Source organism: Centrocercus urophasianus, unplaced genomic scaffold (genome assembly GCF_019232065.1).
Source record: "Centrocercus urophasianus isolate 14NV4802_14NV808 unplaced genomic scaffold, USGS_Curo_1.0 seq_31, whole genome shotgun sequence".
In the NCBI taxonomy this organism is placed as follows: domain Eukaryota; kingdom Metazoa; phylum Chordata; class Aves; order Galliformes; family Phasianidae; genus Centrocercus; species Centrocercus urophasianus.
The window spans coordinates 5,581,175-5,598,143 of record NW_024884878.1 but is presented as its reverse complement, the minus strand read 5'-3'; the positions used below and the strand labels follow the sequence as shown (position 1 = coordinate 5,598,143).

General features: G+C 48.8%; 1 protein-coding gene across 1 annotated transcript; it reads left to right on the top strand.

Moving 5' to 3' along the window:
- Positions 1–6,982: 6,982 nt before the first annotated feature.
- Positions 6,983–9,953, top strand: LOC122166070 (PHD finger protein 7-like). The gene is made up of 10 exons (XM_042829578.1): positions 6,983–7,034; positions 7,230–7,321; positions 7,409–7,510; positions 7,768–7,892; positions 8,071–8,233; positions 8,332–8,438; positions 8,658–8,771; positions 8,910–9,028; positions 9,196–9,263; positions 9,537–9,953. The coding sequence occupies exons 1-10, from the start codon at positions 6,983–6,985 to the stop codon at positions 9,951–9,953; spliced, it is 1,359 nt and encodes a 452-aa protein (XP_042685512.1).
- The last annotated feature ends 7,016 nt before the right edge of the window (positions 9,954–16,969 follow it).

The following is a 16,969-nucleotide window of genomic DNA, read 5'->3' as shown; positions in this document are numbered from 1 at the left end:
ATGATGCCAGTCTAAAGAGCTGCCGTATGAGCAAACAGTTGTATTATACTTTCCTATTTAACATCAAACCAAAATTAAGGCAACCATATATATATTATATTTTTGTCTTGATAAAAATGCAATATGCAGACAAACAGAAGGCAATACCACAGTTTTGTATCTAAAAGTCTAAGTTGAGCTCCCTGGAGTCTCTCAGTAATTTTCTATTTACTATCGTATAATTATTTGCAAAAGCTACAGGTTTTTCCAGATTTGTTGTTTTAAAAGGAACTCTATTCTGCTTTCCTTTCCTTCTCTCACTCTTCTTTCCATCAGCCCTTGCAGAGATGAATTTCCTTGCAGGAACAATGAAGAATATCAAAGCAATTAGGAGCTGGGTGGTTAATCTTTGTGAAGCTTCACAACTGGTGTCACTCAGCGTCACTCTAAACATTTTCAGCTTAATTAGGCCAGTGCTTCTTGCTCTCTGGTGTGGCCTTAGGTGCACGGTCAATTCTTGCAGCTGCTAGTAAGTTGTTTGCAGGAAACTTTAGGTTTCCTGGGGCGGTAGCAGAATGCATGTTCAAGATGATATCTGCAATGAGCAGTATAGTGGAAGTAGGCAGCAGGCAGGCTGTCAGAATGACTTGTGGAAAAACTTCAAGTCTGACTGAAAACCACAGTGCATTTTCTGAAAGCAAAACCCCAACGAAACCTCACTGTCTTCACAATCTGACCTTTCCTGCTCAGCAAGAGTCATGAAACGCAGGGGAGAAGGTGACTCTCTCTGACCACTGCCTGCAGAGTCCCTCCTGCAGCCCTAATTGCTGTCCTGATGGTAATGGGGAGGAGACACTGGGCTGACTCATGCTCTGAGCTGTTTGCAGTATCAAGCTGTGGTTCAGTGGGAGCCTTGTCATGACAGCTTCACTTCAAGACAAATGCCCTCAGCACTTGCAGTTATGTCAGATGGTTTTCAGGGTAGTAATTTTTCCCATGTTCCCAGAGAGGGACAAAAGGGACTGCACTGTTACACCCAGATGCAACTTCACCATGGCTGATGAATGTACTCTGGGGCAGCCATTGTTTGCATAACAAAACAGGACAGGATACTTTCTCTCTGAGAGAATATGTCTATTTCACAGGTCTGTGCCCAAACCAACAGTCAGCAGTCACTCCTCTTCCTGACTGATGAACATTTCTCACTTCTGCTCCCCTCCATCAGATGCTACCCCACCAGCCCAGGCCTGACACAAGTGTCAGTTTAGCCTTGAGGAAGTAACACTGCCTTGTTTAACTTCAGTTTACATTACTCCATCTAGAACAAGAATTTTTCTTGACAGCTTCTATTTCTCTCTCTCACTCTCTCTCCAATCTTCATCCCATCCTAAAAGAGTGGAGAGGGTTTCATTTCCAGCTGTGTAGGAAGGGGAAGAGAGCAAAACAATTGACAGTCCAGCCAAATTTCAACTGAAAGAAGACCATGCATTTATTGAGCTGTAAATGCAGATGAAATGCTTCTCTGTTACAAAAGGGAAAGGGTGAAGGGAAAACCAAACTTTGTCTATATCAGTAAAGGCAGCTGCAATTTCATGCATTTAACATCATTTTGCACTACAGCCAGGTAATGCTCTGCTCAAAATCTGCAGACAGAAGGACAGGAGAAACAGCCTCCACTTCTTCAAAGACCACTTCATCCTGTCCAGGATCTTCTTGTTGGCCTTGAGGTTAGAAGAAATCCAACCTCACACTGATGGGTTTGACATGACAGTGAGTGAGGGTTCAGCTGTGTCACAGCAAATGGGGAAGGGAAGGTATACACTGATCATCAACAGTAAGTAAGCCAGCAGTGGGGAAACCTGATATGCAGACACAAGTCACAGTTTTGCCCTGTACAGATGCCCTTTTTAATTTTGATTTATACTGAGCTCTGCCTGACATAAAACTTGTCCCTTTCTTCTGTTTTTCCAAGCTTACATTACAATAGCACATGGAAAAATAGAGGACAGTCAGCCTGCATTTCAACAAAATCTTTCTCCCTGTCCTTGGTTGAGTTCTACCCGAACTATGGGAGATGGGGCAATGTGACTTTGGCCAAAGCTTTCCCTTTCCACCCCCTAAATTGGGTTTCTTCTGTCAGTCCCACTCTATTGCTCTAAGTGCTTTGCAGGAATTGTCCTGGTCAAGTATGTGAGACTCCTCTGTGATCTGCATGTACCTACAAGTACCTACCATGTCTCATTTTGAGCAGACCAGCTGGCATGGGCTTCGCCAAGTGTGTGGGACTCAGTGGATGGCTGTGTGCCACACTAAGTCGGAAGGCCATCCTGCCTTCAGGAATCTCTCCTGCCTGTGGGACTGATCTTATGCTCAGCTTCCACACAAACTTTCTTGTCTGTGAGACGGCATCACTTCCCAGAAAACTGCACTTAGCTGTGGCTGAAATACCAAGAGTGTGATTCTATCTCAGGGATTTGCTGCCTTCATGCTGTGCTCCAGCTGTGCTTTCATGGCAGATGACTTCAGCAGTGCTCCTCAAGCCCAGCATATAATATTCTCAAAGCAGTACAGAACCTAATTAATTCCAAGTGTGCCCCTTATTTCCTGACACAGCTTGTATCTGCCTTTACTTTTGCACATTCAGGAACCAAGCCTTCTTCTTTCTCCTCATCCTAAGTGGTCTTGAAATAAGCAACATTAAATAAACATGCAAGGTTGTATATATTCCCTACAGGCTGCATGGGGTTTTTGCAATGTGGATCTCATTAAGATCAAATGTGCAAAGGAAACAGCAAACCTGGCATTGAGTAGCAAAATAATCATGATAGTCCTTGTGTAAACCAAAGCTTTCAGAGGAATTTACCACCAAATTCAAATTCAAAAAAAGTGTCCTATAATTTTGAACATATAGCTACAGCTATTCTGTGGTTTCAGAACCTAACACTGAATACAAACTACTAGTGACATGAAAAATCAGGAGATATCAATATCATGCCAAACCAGCAACTCTCTGGTCAAAATTCAGCACAGATGATAAAAAAATTTTTCAGAAATATCAGTTTTTAGAGCACATCCTAAAAAATCAATCCCAACCAAGACTGCACCTTTTTTAAGGCTTGATTTAGGTTGAGATACTTTTGAACCACTCTTAGCATAAGCTAAACATCATACAAAGCAGTCAAACCTGTTTTAACACAACAAGAAATGGATTTGGTTAACTTGATGCAATTTTACCAGAAGCAAACTGGCAGTACAACCCTGACCCCAGCAGCACAAAGGTTAGTGTGTTGGATTTTCTGGAGCACAACACTCACCTGGGAACCCCTTTCTGCCTGCTGAGCTTGTTCTGGAACTCACAGGCAGCTGCAGCACAAGACTGTAGATGCCATTGTGCTTTCAGAATGACATGCAGAAGCTGGCAAAAGTGGTTAAAAAGTTATCTCCAAAATTCTGGTTGATAGTGAAAAGAGAAATATCAATTTTGCATTGATATGAGTTTTTCCTCTGCTGTATTTTATTTTATTTTTTCAATAGTTGCATTTATCTTGCTCATCCTGTGTCCCATTCAGCTTTTTGCTTGGGGCTACATTGAATGAATGAACATGAATGAAGCTCAAGGAATTTTTTTTTTTTTTCCTGAGTTTCTACTGCTCAGTGGTGGAGAAAAACTTAAAAATGTGAGTAAAGTCGTTGGTATGTGGTTCACAATTGTAAAATGAAGAGAAGGGATATCACTACAGAGTGGACAAAGTGGTTTCTCAGGGTCCTTTCTCCTAAGCTGAATTTGGCCATCTCCTGAATTCAGAATGCTTGGTAAGACAGGCAGCATCTCACTATGATTTGACTTCGACACTGAGAAAAAGTGGGGAGATGATGACTACTGGAGATTATTAACTGGAACGCTTTCTTACCTGCCACTGAGCATCCTCACCTGTAATCACTCACAGTTTAAAAATACCTCTCCGTGAGGCTGTTGCACATTCCTATACCTCCTGCCATGCACAACATGCTTCTTGCGGGCTTGGTCTCCGAGGATGCTTTCATTTAGTTCAGTGAGCCTTCAGACTGGATTTTTCCCTGCAGTTTTTAGGAGTCTTGATGTCGTGATCCCAGAGCTACTCTACACCATCCAGTACCACTGCTGCCTTTCACACAAACTTTGCCATTTAAAGAAGGCTTAGCAACTTCTGATTTCAAACACAGATCTCCCAGGACTCACAGTCATGATGGTGCAGGCCAGATATGAATTAGGTGAATTACCTCAAGCTGTTAGTTCTAGCACTGTCTCCTTCCAAGTAATTAATGGGGAGGAAGGAAGAGATGTCTTGCAGACTCCTGTGAGGTATGAGTTGGCTTACCCGGGAGCAGAAGAGGTCCCTGCTCATATGAGTATGGGCTCAGTGAAAGTGAGGACTACAGGCCATGTGAGTAGCCTGCTGTGCAGCGTGCTATATTCCACTCAATCACTAATGAAAGAAAAGGTATAGGGCTGGAGCCTGGAGTTAAGCCAGAAGAACCAGTAAAGGTAGCATAGCTCAAGTGCAGTAAGGTGATTCTGCAGAAGGAGAAAAGACAGGAATTATCTAGCACTGGGCTTCAATTATGAGCCACAAACTTCTAGAACACTGTTGCAGTATTCAACAGCAATTGTTTTATAAACTTAGTCCTAGGGTTTTCCATCAGAGTAGAAAATGTCATTTGCTCCATATCCACCTCCAATCATAGAGATTCCTGGTCTGGGAATTTTCTTGAGTCGCAATGCCAAACAGTCCTTCCCTTGAGTGGGAAATCATTATTAGGCTCTGCAAGGTCTGATCGCATGGCTGGGATATTCCTCAATAGAAGATGAACAATAGCCCTAAGAGCGCTGAAGGCTTCTGTGTGAGTTGAAGACCAGAGGAGGTTTTCTTTCTCTCTATTCTACTAGCTGCACCAATACTCTATTGAAATAAACATAGAAGATGATTTAACTACACAGACATGGGTTGAAATCACTTCCCCCATAGATAGCTTGGGTATAAACGCCTGTTGTCCTGACGCCAGGAACCAGCCCAAATGAGAACCATCCCCTCAGTATCCATCAAAGAAATAACAAATTTAAGAGATGGTGTGAAGAACTAACGAGAGCTTCCGCCCATGGATCTGATCTGAAAACCTGGTCCTTGCAAGGAGGTCAGTGACAATGGCCTGAGCTTCTGAGGGGTACAGAAGCACCTGGCATAAGCAAAGATAATAACAGAAGTGATTATTGATAATAACAGAAGTGATTATTTTTGTATACTTGAGGTGCAGCGGGGCCCAAATTTTAAAAAAAGAATTCAGTGCATTCAGTCATCCAAACACTTAGATATATTGCCTCCAAAGTCTTACTGTATTTCCATATGTTGGACTTGATGAGCCTTATGGGCCTTTTCCAACTTGGGATGTTCTATGATTCTATGATTATTTTTTATTCCAAACCCACTACTGAACAAAAACTTAGAATAGCTATTACACACACTACATTATCTTACTTTCAGTCTTCCATGAATGTACTCAAGCCCTAGGCTATACTGTATATTAAACTATGGCTTGGCATACTCCCTCCTCCCTGTATTTTTTCTGTATTTTGCTGATGCTGTAAGATTTTTCCCAATGGAATCTTATTATTTTTAATTAAAATAAATAGTTTCAATGTATCCATTCACAAATAATGTCGACTATTTAAAGAATGCTGGAGCAGATGTTGTAATTCACTTCCTTCAAAAAATCTCCATCATGGTTGGTGCATTCTTTGGGCCACTTCTGAGATTCTTTCTAGTCTAGTACTTTTCCCTTTGAACATTTTTTTCTACTTCCACCATCTATTCCTTTCTTAGGATCTATGCGGCTGGCTTTCCAAGTACAGAGTTACAGAGCATAAGGTAACTCTTAGGAAGTAGTGTGCATTGCCACAATCATTCAGCCCTTATGCTGGAGCCCATATGAAATACTGACAAACAAATAACAGAGGGATCTATCACTGTGGGACATGTCCAAGAGGTTACATCAGGTTGAAGGATTCTCCTCTCACTAACACTCCTGTATATCTTCAAAATGCTGTAGGCAAAAAAATTTCAAGCAGACCAACGCAAGGTGAAGCCCTACTGGACATAGTGCTCCCCAGTGCAGAGGTGATAGACCTTTTGAATGACAGGATCCTGGGATGGCTTGGGTTGCAAGGGACATTAAAGTCTATCTAAAGTTCCAAACTCCTGCAGTGTGTTGGTTGCCACCCACTACATCAAGCTGCCTGATTGTAAAAGGATTTGTATAAATGCACAAGGAATTGTATGAGGCCTGAAGCTTTGATGTGTCAAGGCTTGGACACGAAAGGATCGTACAGCCCACCCAGCCCCAGGTGCCTGCCGTGGGACCTCTGCCACCCAGCAGGTCAGCTTAGAAGAGGGCTCTGTCCAACAAGGCCTGGAGCGCCTGCACCCACAGCTTCTCTGCGCAGCTGCGCCAGGGCCTCACCGCCCTCCGAGTGAGGAATTCCCTCTCGCAGGTCACCAGACCTCCTCTTTTCTCAGGTCAACACCTTGTCCCGTCACCAGCAGGCCGTGCAAAGTCGGCCAGCACACAGCACACACGCACGCGAGAAATGCCGGCTGTGCAGTTGACCTGCAGCCCTTTATGAGACTCTGTGCTGCGACGTCCCAGCACGGGCGCGGTGCAGAAGGCCTGAGGGAGGCCATCCTTGCCCCCTGCTGCTGGCAGCACCGGGCCCCTCACCCTGCGCTGCCCACAGGAGCCGCCGCCCTGCCGCGCCCTCAGCCTGGTGGTGAAGTGGTGGCCGTGATGTCACAGTGGTGGCCATTGTGACCCGCGGGGCCGGGAGCAGAGCAAAGGCTGCCGGCCGGGGCCCTGCTCACTTCAGCCTGGTGAGGCGTGGAGAGAGGACGGACTTCCTCGACTCTCTTGTTTCTCACTGTGGATGATCTTATAGGTTGTTTCCAACCTTGTGATTCTTGTGATTCTTGTGATGCCGAACATGGCGGAGAAGAAGGAGGAGGCCCCCGACTCTGGGGAGCCAGGTGAGAGCCCCGGCTCGGGCTGTGGCTGCCCGCTGCAGCTGCTGGGCCTGCGATGCCCCCTTCCCCTCCACCCCCTCCAGCCCTGCCCCTCAGCAGCAGCACGGCAGGCTCGGAGCAGGCCCTGGGGACGGACGGCCCCCAGGAACACCCGGCCCTGCCAGGTGCTCACCAGGCTGCTCTCTCCTTCCTCTGCAGTGTGCGTGCTGTGCGGCCGCGCACAGGTGAACCCGGACATCTGCGGGCAGACATTTGCCAGCGGTGGGCTCTGTGCCCACGAATTCTGCTTGGTGAGTTCCCTCGCGGGCCAGGGCTCCTGCCAGGGATGCTCCCTTCCTTTCCGGCCTCATGAGATCCCGCTCTTTTCTCTCCTGCAGGTCTTTGCCAACGGGCTTCTGGAGTGGAGATGCCCAGTGGGGGAAATTTTTGGCTTCCCCATTAGCGCCATCCAGCGCACGGTCCAGCTGGCAGGCCAGAAGGTGAGGAGCTGAACGGAACGGGGAGCTTGGTGCCGGCAGAGGCTCGCACCGGCTTCCCTGGACCCAAAGAAAGCCATCGCGGCCCTTCCAACCGGCTCCGGGACAAAGTCCCACCACAGCAGACGAGCCTCGTCTGCCAGGCAGCTCTGCAGAGTGTGAGGCAGCGGTGCCCACACCCTGCGCCCTGCCCGGAGAAGTGGCGCCGGCCGCCGAGGCCCCGAGCCCACTGCTAACGGGGGCTGCTCTGCTCTTTCCAGAACTGCTTTGTCTGTGGCGAGAGGGGAGCTGCCATCAGCTGCGCGGAGACAGGCTGCGAGCGCAGCTTCCACCTGCCCTGCGCCGAGGACGGGCAATGCGTCACGCAGCACTTTGGGCCGCACAGGTAAGGGCTGCCAGCAGCAGCCAAGCTGCCGTCCCTCGCTGTTGCTCCAGGGAGGAACCCGCAGCGACACCTCCAGCATCCTACCAGAGCCAGAGCCCAGGCCTGGCGCTCTTTCCTGGTCCTCTGCCCTCCTCACTGCACTTCTCACCATGCCCACCCCTTCTGTCCTCCCGCCCAGGTCCTTCTGCTGGGAGCATCGCCCTCGGCAGGCAGCGGAGGCAGCTCCGTCGCAGAACACCATCTGCGTCATCTGCCTGGAGCCCGTGGGGGACAGCACGTCCTACCACACCATGGTGTGCCCGGTGTGCAAGCAGGCCTGGTTCCACCGGGGCTGCATCAGGGTAGGAGTCCTCCCCTCGCCCCGTGGGCACGGCTGGTGCTCTGCAGCAGCCAGCCCCCCCCGCTCACGCTCACGCTCACGCTTGTGCTTCTCCTACAGAAACATGCCCTGCACGCCGCCACCATGCGATTCTTCTGCCCCGTCTGCGGAGGAAAAACAAGATTCCGCTCCCAGATGACCACCCTGGGCATCCAAATCCCAGTCAGGTTGGTGTCCTTCTGCCCGGCTCCGCAGACACTCAGGCACAGGTGTTGCTCTGCCTGCCCAGGAACTGCCCCTGGCCCTGGCAGGCCATCCTGCGAGCACTGGTCTCAGCTTCCTGGAGAGGCAGGGAATGAGCTCAAGGAGGATGAGCAGGGATGCCCTGAATCTGCCTTATGCCTGGGGCACCTGAGACTTACCAGATTCCCTCTCTTCTCCGGCAGACGACCATCTTGGTGGGACGATGCAGCATACCAGCTGCTGCGAGAAAGCCACAGGCGCTGCGATGCCAGCCCGTGCATCTACGTAGGAGGCAGGGAGAGGGCACAGGAGAAGGGGTGAGTGACCTCCACAGTCCTCTGGGGCTCTGCGTGGGATCTCAGCCTTGCAGCAAGGACTGAGCACCGGAGCCATGCCATCTGCTCCCTGCCCTGGCTCGCTTTGTCCTCACAGCCACAACCCGTTTGCTTCCGCAGGCTCTGGCAGCTGCTCATCTGCAGCTCCTGCGGCTCAGAAGGCACACACTGGTGCTGCTCCTTCTGGGCCTTGGGCAGAAATGGCTGGGAGTGCGACACCTGCGCTGGCAGGAGCACCGGTAAGAGGCAAAGAGCCGCGTGCCGCGGGACTGGGGCCAGGCGAGGCCTGGCAACGGGTGCTCAGGGTGGCCTCGCCACAGTCTCTCTCTGCCCCATGAGGGATGGCAGCCTGTCCTTCCCTGGGGCTGCATGTTCATCCTGCTGAGCTTCCTGTCTCTCCTTACAGCCCCCCGCTCCAGCGCCGAGCTTGCCAGCCCCAGCACTTCCAGCCAGGAGGTACCGGCGCCTTCCCCCGTCTTTGCAGGACCTGAAAACATCAGCTCTGGCCCTGCTATGCAGGCAGCTCCCGGCCCATCCTGCAACTCCCAGCTGCCTGAGCTCAGCGTCCAGCCCAGAGTACCGGAGGCTGAGCAGACCGCCACCCGCTCACACCTCTCTGAGGAGCGGGATGCAAGTCAGCAGCACCAAGGACGCGGTGCAGGAAGACGGGCACCAGCTGCAGGCGCTGAGACCTCCTCCGAGAGCCCCAGAAGACGGAGGACCACACGGTCCTCCAGAACAACCCAGGCATCCGCAGCCACAAATCGTCCCAGGCAGCGGGAGACCGGCCGCACAAGAAGCCGCTCCCCATTGCAAGGCCGGGCCTCGGGCTCCCAGAGTCGGCCCCGAAGACAACGTGGTGGGAGCCGTACCACAGCCCGAGGTACTCAGGGCGGCACCCGCACCTCGGCCACACCAGCAGCACCGACGTCCTCGAGGGCTTCCCCTCTGCCTGCACGCAGAGGACGGCCCAGGCAAGGACGAGGGCGGGCCCCCACTCGAAGCCGATCCCCAGTGGGGCGTCGCGCTTCCACTTCCCACAGCCGGTCCCGACGAGGCCGTGGGAGCCGGTCCAGGCAGCAGGGACCAGCCCAGGCACGAAGCCACTGCCGGGCAAACCACCCGAGAAGACGGCCCCACGGCCAGTCCCAAAGACGGCGCTGATGCAGCCGTGTCCCATCCCCACGTGACGTGGGCTGTGGTCCCAAGCGGCACAGAAGATCAACCTTGAAGAGAGTCCACACGTTCCACCTTCATCCTGCGGTGGACCAGCCCGGGCACAAAGCCGCTCCCGGGTCCAGCATCGCAGAAGACATCCCCACAACCAGTCCCAAAGTCGGCTTCCAGCAGCCGTGTCCATCCCCACGTGACGGTTGTGATTCCATCTTTCCCAAAAAATACACCTTCAACACCCTCCCCACATGTTGGCGTCACTCGTCTCTGTTTGTCCTGCGGTAGGCAGTGTTAGGAGCTGAGACCACGGGGTCGTCTTCTCCCCAGCACCTTCCCAGATGGTTGTCGTGGCGTTACTTCAGATCTACCTGTGCCCCTGAACGGGGACAGCGGGCCCACAGGCCCACAGGCAGAATGGCCTGACAGAAAATGGGGGCGGGGTTACATCTCATCTTTCTGTTTGAATTTGAGAGGTTTGGAGTTGAAAGTATGGACTGTTCAATGGATTATGAACTGGTTGGCTGGTCACAGCCACAGTGTTGTGATTGATGTTTCTGTGAGTGGAAGCTAATCACAAGATATGTCTCGCAGGGTTGTTCTTGGGACTGGGGCTCTTCTACATCTGTCAGTGACATAGATAGCTGCATAGTGCACTTTCAGCATTTTGGAAGACAACATCAAGCTGAGCATTGCCATCAGTACGTTGCAGGGAAGGCATTCAGATGATCCTGGACTGGCTTGGCCCACGTGAATCTCATGAGTTTCCACAAGGCCAAATGTGAGGTGTTGCACTTGGGCCAGGGCAATCCCAGGTCTTTGTATAGACTGGGGAAGGATCACCTTGAGAGGAGCCCTGCAGAAAAGGATTTGGTGGTCGTGGTGGACAAGAAGCTGGACATGAGCCAGCAGTGTGCATTTACAGCTGAGATGGCCAAGTATATCCTGGGCTGCACTAAAAAGGGGTGGCCAGCAGGGAGAGGGAGGTGATTGTCCCCCTCTACTCTGCTCTTGGGAGGCCCCATCTGCAGCACTGCGTCCAGGCCTGAGGACCTCAGCTCAAGAAAGTTGCAGTGGTCTTGAAGTGGGTCCAGAGGAGGGCTACTAAGATGGTCCAGAAGGCTGGAGCACTTCTCCTATGAGGAAAGATTGAGGGAACCAGACTTGTTTAGCTTGTAGAAAAGAAGGCTCCAGAAGGTCTCCTTGTGCCCTTCAAGTACTTGGATGGAGTGTATAAACAGGAGAGGGAATGGCTGTTTATGAGGGTGGATAGTGATATGACAAGAGGGAATGGTTTTAAACTGGGACAGGAGGCTCAGGTTAGATATTAGGACGAAGTTTTCCCCTCAGAGGGTGGTGACACACTGGAACAGGTTGCCCAAGGAGGCTGTGGATGCCCCATCCCTGCAGGCATTCAAGGCCAGGCTGGATGTGGCTCTGGGCAGCCTGGTCTGCTGGTTGGCAACCCTGCACAGAGCAGGGGGGTTGAAACTAGATGATCACTGTGGTCCTTTTCAAACCAGGCCATTCTACAATTCTATGCTTCTGTGATTCTATGGTTCAGTTCGCTCTCTGCCAATAGGGAGAAATAGTTTATTATTGTATTGTTTTGTAACTTAATTGAAAGTTTATACACTTTTGCTTTTTTTTTTTCATCAAATTAATCACCTCTAGTTGCTTATAGGAGAATCCAGGTAATATTTTGTAAATATTTCATGACTCTTGTTTGGCTCTACTGTTCTTATTGTGAAGATGCCACAGCACATTCCTGCCAATGTCCAAGTAGGAAAGTGGTGATTATGTCTGCAGCCTGCATGAAAAAGGGAAGGGATTACCCTGCAAATGTTGTGGAATACCGATGAGCAATGATCCATTTCCTACCTATTTGAAATATTCAGAGATATCATCTGATTGATTTCTGTTCTTGTGAGTAAGCCACTCTTCTAACAGAAGCTCTATCTAGACATGGCCCAGAGGCCAAAGTGTACAACAGCTCTAGGAGTGATAGGCATTTCAGTGAGTTGGTTTCAGCAGGTTCCTCAGGGTTTTCCCCCTGATTGCAGTGTTAAAGATGAAGCGGAGAGCAGACCATCTCACTGGGCCATTTGATTTCTGTTCTGAGCTGTGGCTTTTTGTCAGCGCTCAAGAATTTATGCAATGTAAGACACATGCTATCAGATGATACTTATGGTCAATCTTTTTTCTGGGCTGGTTTTGGAAGAAGACCCTAAGGCTTACAACTGTTCTCAAAATCATTGGTTGGGAACCAAAAGACAGACTTCAAAGAAAATAATTTTCTTCGATCTTCTCCTGAAAAGACTATATCATCCCTAATGTGGCTATCCACTATCAGCTTTTGAAGACAAATGACAGACATTGTTTTGAGCCACCATTCCCCGTGTCAAGTCCAGACACACAGTAGTAACACAGAGTTATATCTTTCAGATCCTGTACAAAGCAAATCACATAATACTGAGACACCGTTGTCTGATTTTGCTTCTGTTCCTGTAAATAGAAATTTCACTGCATTTTTCTGTGATGCCAAAACCTACAGTAAAATGTGCACATTTCAGACACATCTGACCATGCAAACTCACCCTAAATGGAAGAACTAAATACTTATTAGATTCATAAATAACTAAAATGATAAGTGAAGCAAACAAGTCCATTTTAATTATTCTATATTTCTTGGCTCAAAGCCTGAGTTTTTTAAAAGGCTTATCTCACTAACCACAAAACTTTGTTATTCTGTGAAAAATATTTTCTACTTGAAAACAATTTTCCTAATAGAACGTTTGATATTGTTCCCCTTGACATGAGAAGCATATCTGCTGTTACATCAAGATGCAACAGCATTAAGCCGTGAGACTTCTACAAATAAAACTAAATAAACGAATAAAAGAGATATAAGATGGTAAGAAAGGTCATCTGCCTTCCCAAGGTTCCGTGTCCATGAGATTACTTTATTCTCCAAGAATCACGATTTTACTTTAATTACATATCCAGTCTTTTAGTAAGCAACACAGGAACTGTAAGATAACCTGCATAACCACTGCCAAGAAAGGTCATGGCCCATATGTAGTGCCTTGAATATATACACACTGGGGTCAGCAGCTTAACATCCATGAAATATTCCACAATGATGTCTAAGGCCATATGTGTTTTCATTCTTAGCAGCTAATCTCATTATCAAATTTATAGGAAACACACAAGCATTTCCACTGGGCTCCTCCATTCTTAGAAAACAAGTTACTGTTGTCTAATATTTGGAGGCAGGAGAGGATGACCCTTGCCATAGATCTGTGAGATAAGGAAAAACATCTCCTGGGAGAAAGAATAGCTGTGGGATGGTTGATCCAACAGCAGAAATCTTTAAGCATCTTTAGCAAAGAAAGTGAGGCTACCAAAGCCCCAAAAAGTTTTGCATAACAGGAAGTAAGGACAAAATGCAAGGAGTGTGCAATTCTCCCAGGATCGCACTCGTCCATGTCAGAGGCAGAGGATCTGTATTCCTGACAAATTAGAGCAACAGCAGCGATATTCCAGGCATGCAGGAGTATTGTTTAGCTGCCTGGTTCTTCCCCCACAATCTTACAGGGACAGACAAGAGTGAGGAAGGCTAGCTCTGCCAGAGGCTTTCCCCTCCAAACTCTTGCCTGAAAAAGGAAAGCTAAGAAATAATTATCAATGAGAAAATGAGATTTCTACTATGATCCCTGCAGTCCCAGCTGTCCGGACAATTTGGAAATTTTAGAAATATTACTGAAAATGCAAGTTCAAGTTCATCCCTGGTGTAACTTCAGCATCACCATAGGAAGCAGGGCTGCAGTGACTGAAATTCAGTATGTCCAGACAACATAGCCAATAATGGAGGCAGAGTAGGGATTATGTAGTCAGACAGGAAATTTGCAGTACTGTTTTTACATTGTAGAAGATTGCCGAGGTTTGCTCCTTCTGAGCTGTCCTGGCCAGGGGGGTTTTGTTGGTTCCCTCATCCAGGGAACACCCAGATAACAGAGCAGCCCAGCAGCTCTCAGGAGAGTGGCTGATGTGAGTTACTGCCAGGAATAATGCAGAGACCCAGATGAAGGTCCCTTGCACACATGGAAGGAAGGCTGCTGCTAAGAAAAATGTGAAGACAGACTCAGGTCCTGAAACAACATGCTAGTGTGCAGGTCTCTAGCCGTGCTGAGTGCCAGAGCCTGGCTTTTTGCAGTGCTAGGTGAGGGAGACAGCATTTGTGTAAGATGTGACCAGCCAAATGACTTACTTGTGACTGACCTGAAGGAGAAGGTGGGGAGGCTGAAGAGCTTTAAGGAATGTGAGAGGGAGATTGATTGGTGGTGTCAGTCCCTATCAGCCCCGAGATCTTGGCAGCCATCTGAGGCTCCACATGGAGCATGTCACCCCCTGCTGCCATACAAACAGGTCACAGAGGGGAATGGGCAGGCAGGCAGCGTTCCTGCTGTAGTGAGCCCCCTGTCCTCTCCTCCCCCTAGAAATAATGGTGAAGAACTGGGGGTGTGGGGCAGTGGCATAAGTGGTATAACTCTCTCCCAGAAAGGCACCAGGGTGATATTCACCAGACAGTGGTGGACCTCCTGCCCTGCAATTTGAGAGAGGAGGAGGAGTGTAAATGTGGGCATCCCCTATCCTGACCATCCTTGGTTCCCCAGGTGCTTCTGTGAAATAGGTTTGAAGCTGGAATTGAAGGGAGAGGTGAGTGGGGGTGTGGAGGGAGGTCCACCATGAGGTTGCCTTGGGTGAAGCGGTCGACCCTGCTCCTCAAGACTGCCTCCACCTGGAAGGACAGAAGGGTGGTTGTCATAGGCAGCTTCCTTCTGAGAGGAACGGAAGGCCCTATATGTCAGCCTGACCCTACCTGTAGGGAGGTATGCTGACTCCCTGGAGCAAGGATCAAGGACATTTCTAGTAAACGTCCTGGACTGATTCGCCCTTCTGATTATTACCCCTTACTGGCAGTTCAGGCCAGCAGTGATGAAGTCGCTAAGAAAAGCCTGAGGACTATCAAAATAGACTTCAGGAGACTGGGGTGGGTAGTTAATGGAACAGGCGTGCAGTTGTTTTTTTTTTCCCTATATCTTTAGTGGTGGGGGAGGATACTGAGAGGATCCAAAAAACCCATCTCATAAATAAATGGCTTAGAGGTTGATGCAAACACAGATTTATACATATATATATATATATATATATATATATATATATATATATATATATTTTTTTTACCATGAGGCAATATATCTGGCACCTGGAACGATGGCCACAGATGAAAGTAGTCTGTCTCCTAGGGGGAGAGGATCCTAGCTGAGGAACTGGTGGGACTCACTGGAAGGTCTTTAAACTAGGTATGAAGGGGAAAGGGGACAAAAAGAAGACCACTGGGGTTGAGCAGGTAGTTTGAGAGCTTATACCATATTTGATGGACAAAGGGTGGAGTACAAAGTGATGGAGTAGGGCAGGGGATACTGCTGTTCTATGGGATCCTAGATCCTCTAGAATGGCACTAAGACAGAAAGCTCTGCTGAAGTGCCTTTATACCAATGCACACAACCTGGGAAATAAGTAGGATGAGTTGGAGACTGTGGTGCACTTGGAAAGTTATGACCTTGTTTCTGTCACAGAAACATAGTGGAATGACTCCCATAACTGGAATAACATCACTGAGAGGTATTAACTTGTTGGAAGGGATAGGCAAGGTAGGAAGGGTGGGGGAATTGCATTGTATGTCAGAGAGTGGATAGCCTGTGAGGAGTTCCCTCTGAGAAATAGTCAGGAACCAGCTGAGAGCCTGAAGGTTGGAATTAGGGATAGGACTAGTAATGGCCAGATGGTGATAGGGGTATACTACAGCCCACCTGATCAAGGGAGACTGTTGGTGAGGACCTTCTTGCTTCAGCTATGGGAGGCATCCTGCTCACAGGCTCTCATCCTGGTGATAGACCAGGAAGCTGTGCCACAGAAAGGAAGAATAAATCACTCATGGACCTGCTTGCTTTATAGCTCATATTCCTTTTCCGGTTGTGCTGCAGAACAGTCACTCCAGAACAAACACTCACCAAGCAGAAAGCAAGAGAGGCTTCACTGCACTGTCTGAAGAGCACATCTTAAGTTCAGCACAACCAACTGGGAAGCTCTGTCCTGCTGCTCTTGAAAATGATTTTGTGATGTTAATCACTCTCAGCACAGAAGTTGTATATGGTAGTTCAGAGCAAAGTAGAATCAGAGTTTTTCTGTCTTGTTTACACACAAAAACTTCCCCTTGTCTTATTTCCTGGCCTCCTGCTCCATCCACTCATCTGGTCTGATCCTCCTTGTGCCTGATAACAGCAACACAAAGTGCAGTGTAAAGAAGTTTTGTGTTCCACAAGCATCTGACTGACATACCAATTCTAGTGAAAACAATATCAATGCTGAAGTACTATGAGGCTGCTGCTGCTTTGAGGTTGCTCTTCCACTCTAGTGGGGAAAATCCTGCAGGTGGCTCATGTCTGCACTTTTGCTCATCCCACTTCTTCCATTTCCCGACTTCTGTAGCAATGCTTTTGGCCAAATTGGCTAGGTTTCTCTCATTATCAGGGGATCATGGTGCTGTAGACCTTTGCTTTTTAACAGAAATATTCCCACAACATCCTTTCATAGGATCATAGAATCACAGAATGGCCTGGGTTGAAAAGGACCACAATGCTCATCTAGTTTCAACCTGCTCTATGCAGGGTTGCCAACCACCAGACCAGGCTGCCCAGAGCCACATCCAGCCTGGCCTTGAATGCCTCCAGGGATGATGCATCCACAGCCTCCTTGGGCAACCTGTTCCAGTGTGTCACCACCCTCTGTGCGAAAAACTTCCTCCTATATCCTTTACGCAAGCTTGTATTTACCTGGCTTTCTTTTCAGATTAGTCTGCCTCAGGGAACAGCCTTTCTTTTCCCCCCTGAACCAGAAGGATTTTCCCCAAGGGCTGCCACAGTCCCAAGCACAGGAATGATACT

Excerpts from the sequence above, each read along its gene's own strand:
- LOC122166070 (XM_042829578.1), top strand. The coding sequence starts at position 6,983 with ATGCCGAACATGGCGGAGAAGAAGGAGGAGGCCCCCGACTCTGGGGAG. Across the intron at positions 7,035-7,229 it reads CCCCGACTCTGGGGAGCCAG|TGTGCGTGCTGTGCGGCCGC; the intron begins GTGAGAGCCCCG and ends CTTCCTCTGCAG. Across the intron at positions 7,511-7,767 it reads TCCAGCTGGCAGGCCAGAAG|AACTGCTTTGTCTGTGGCGA; the intron begins GTGAGGAGCTGA and ends TGCTCTTTCCAG.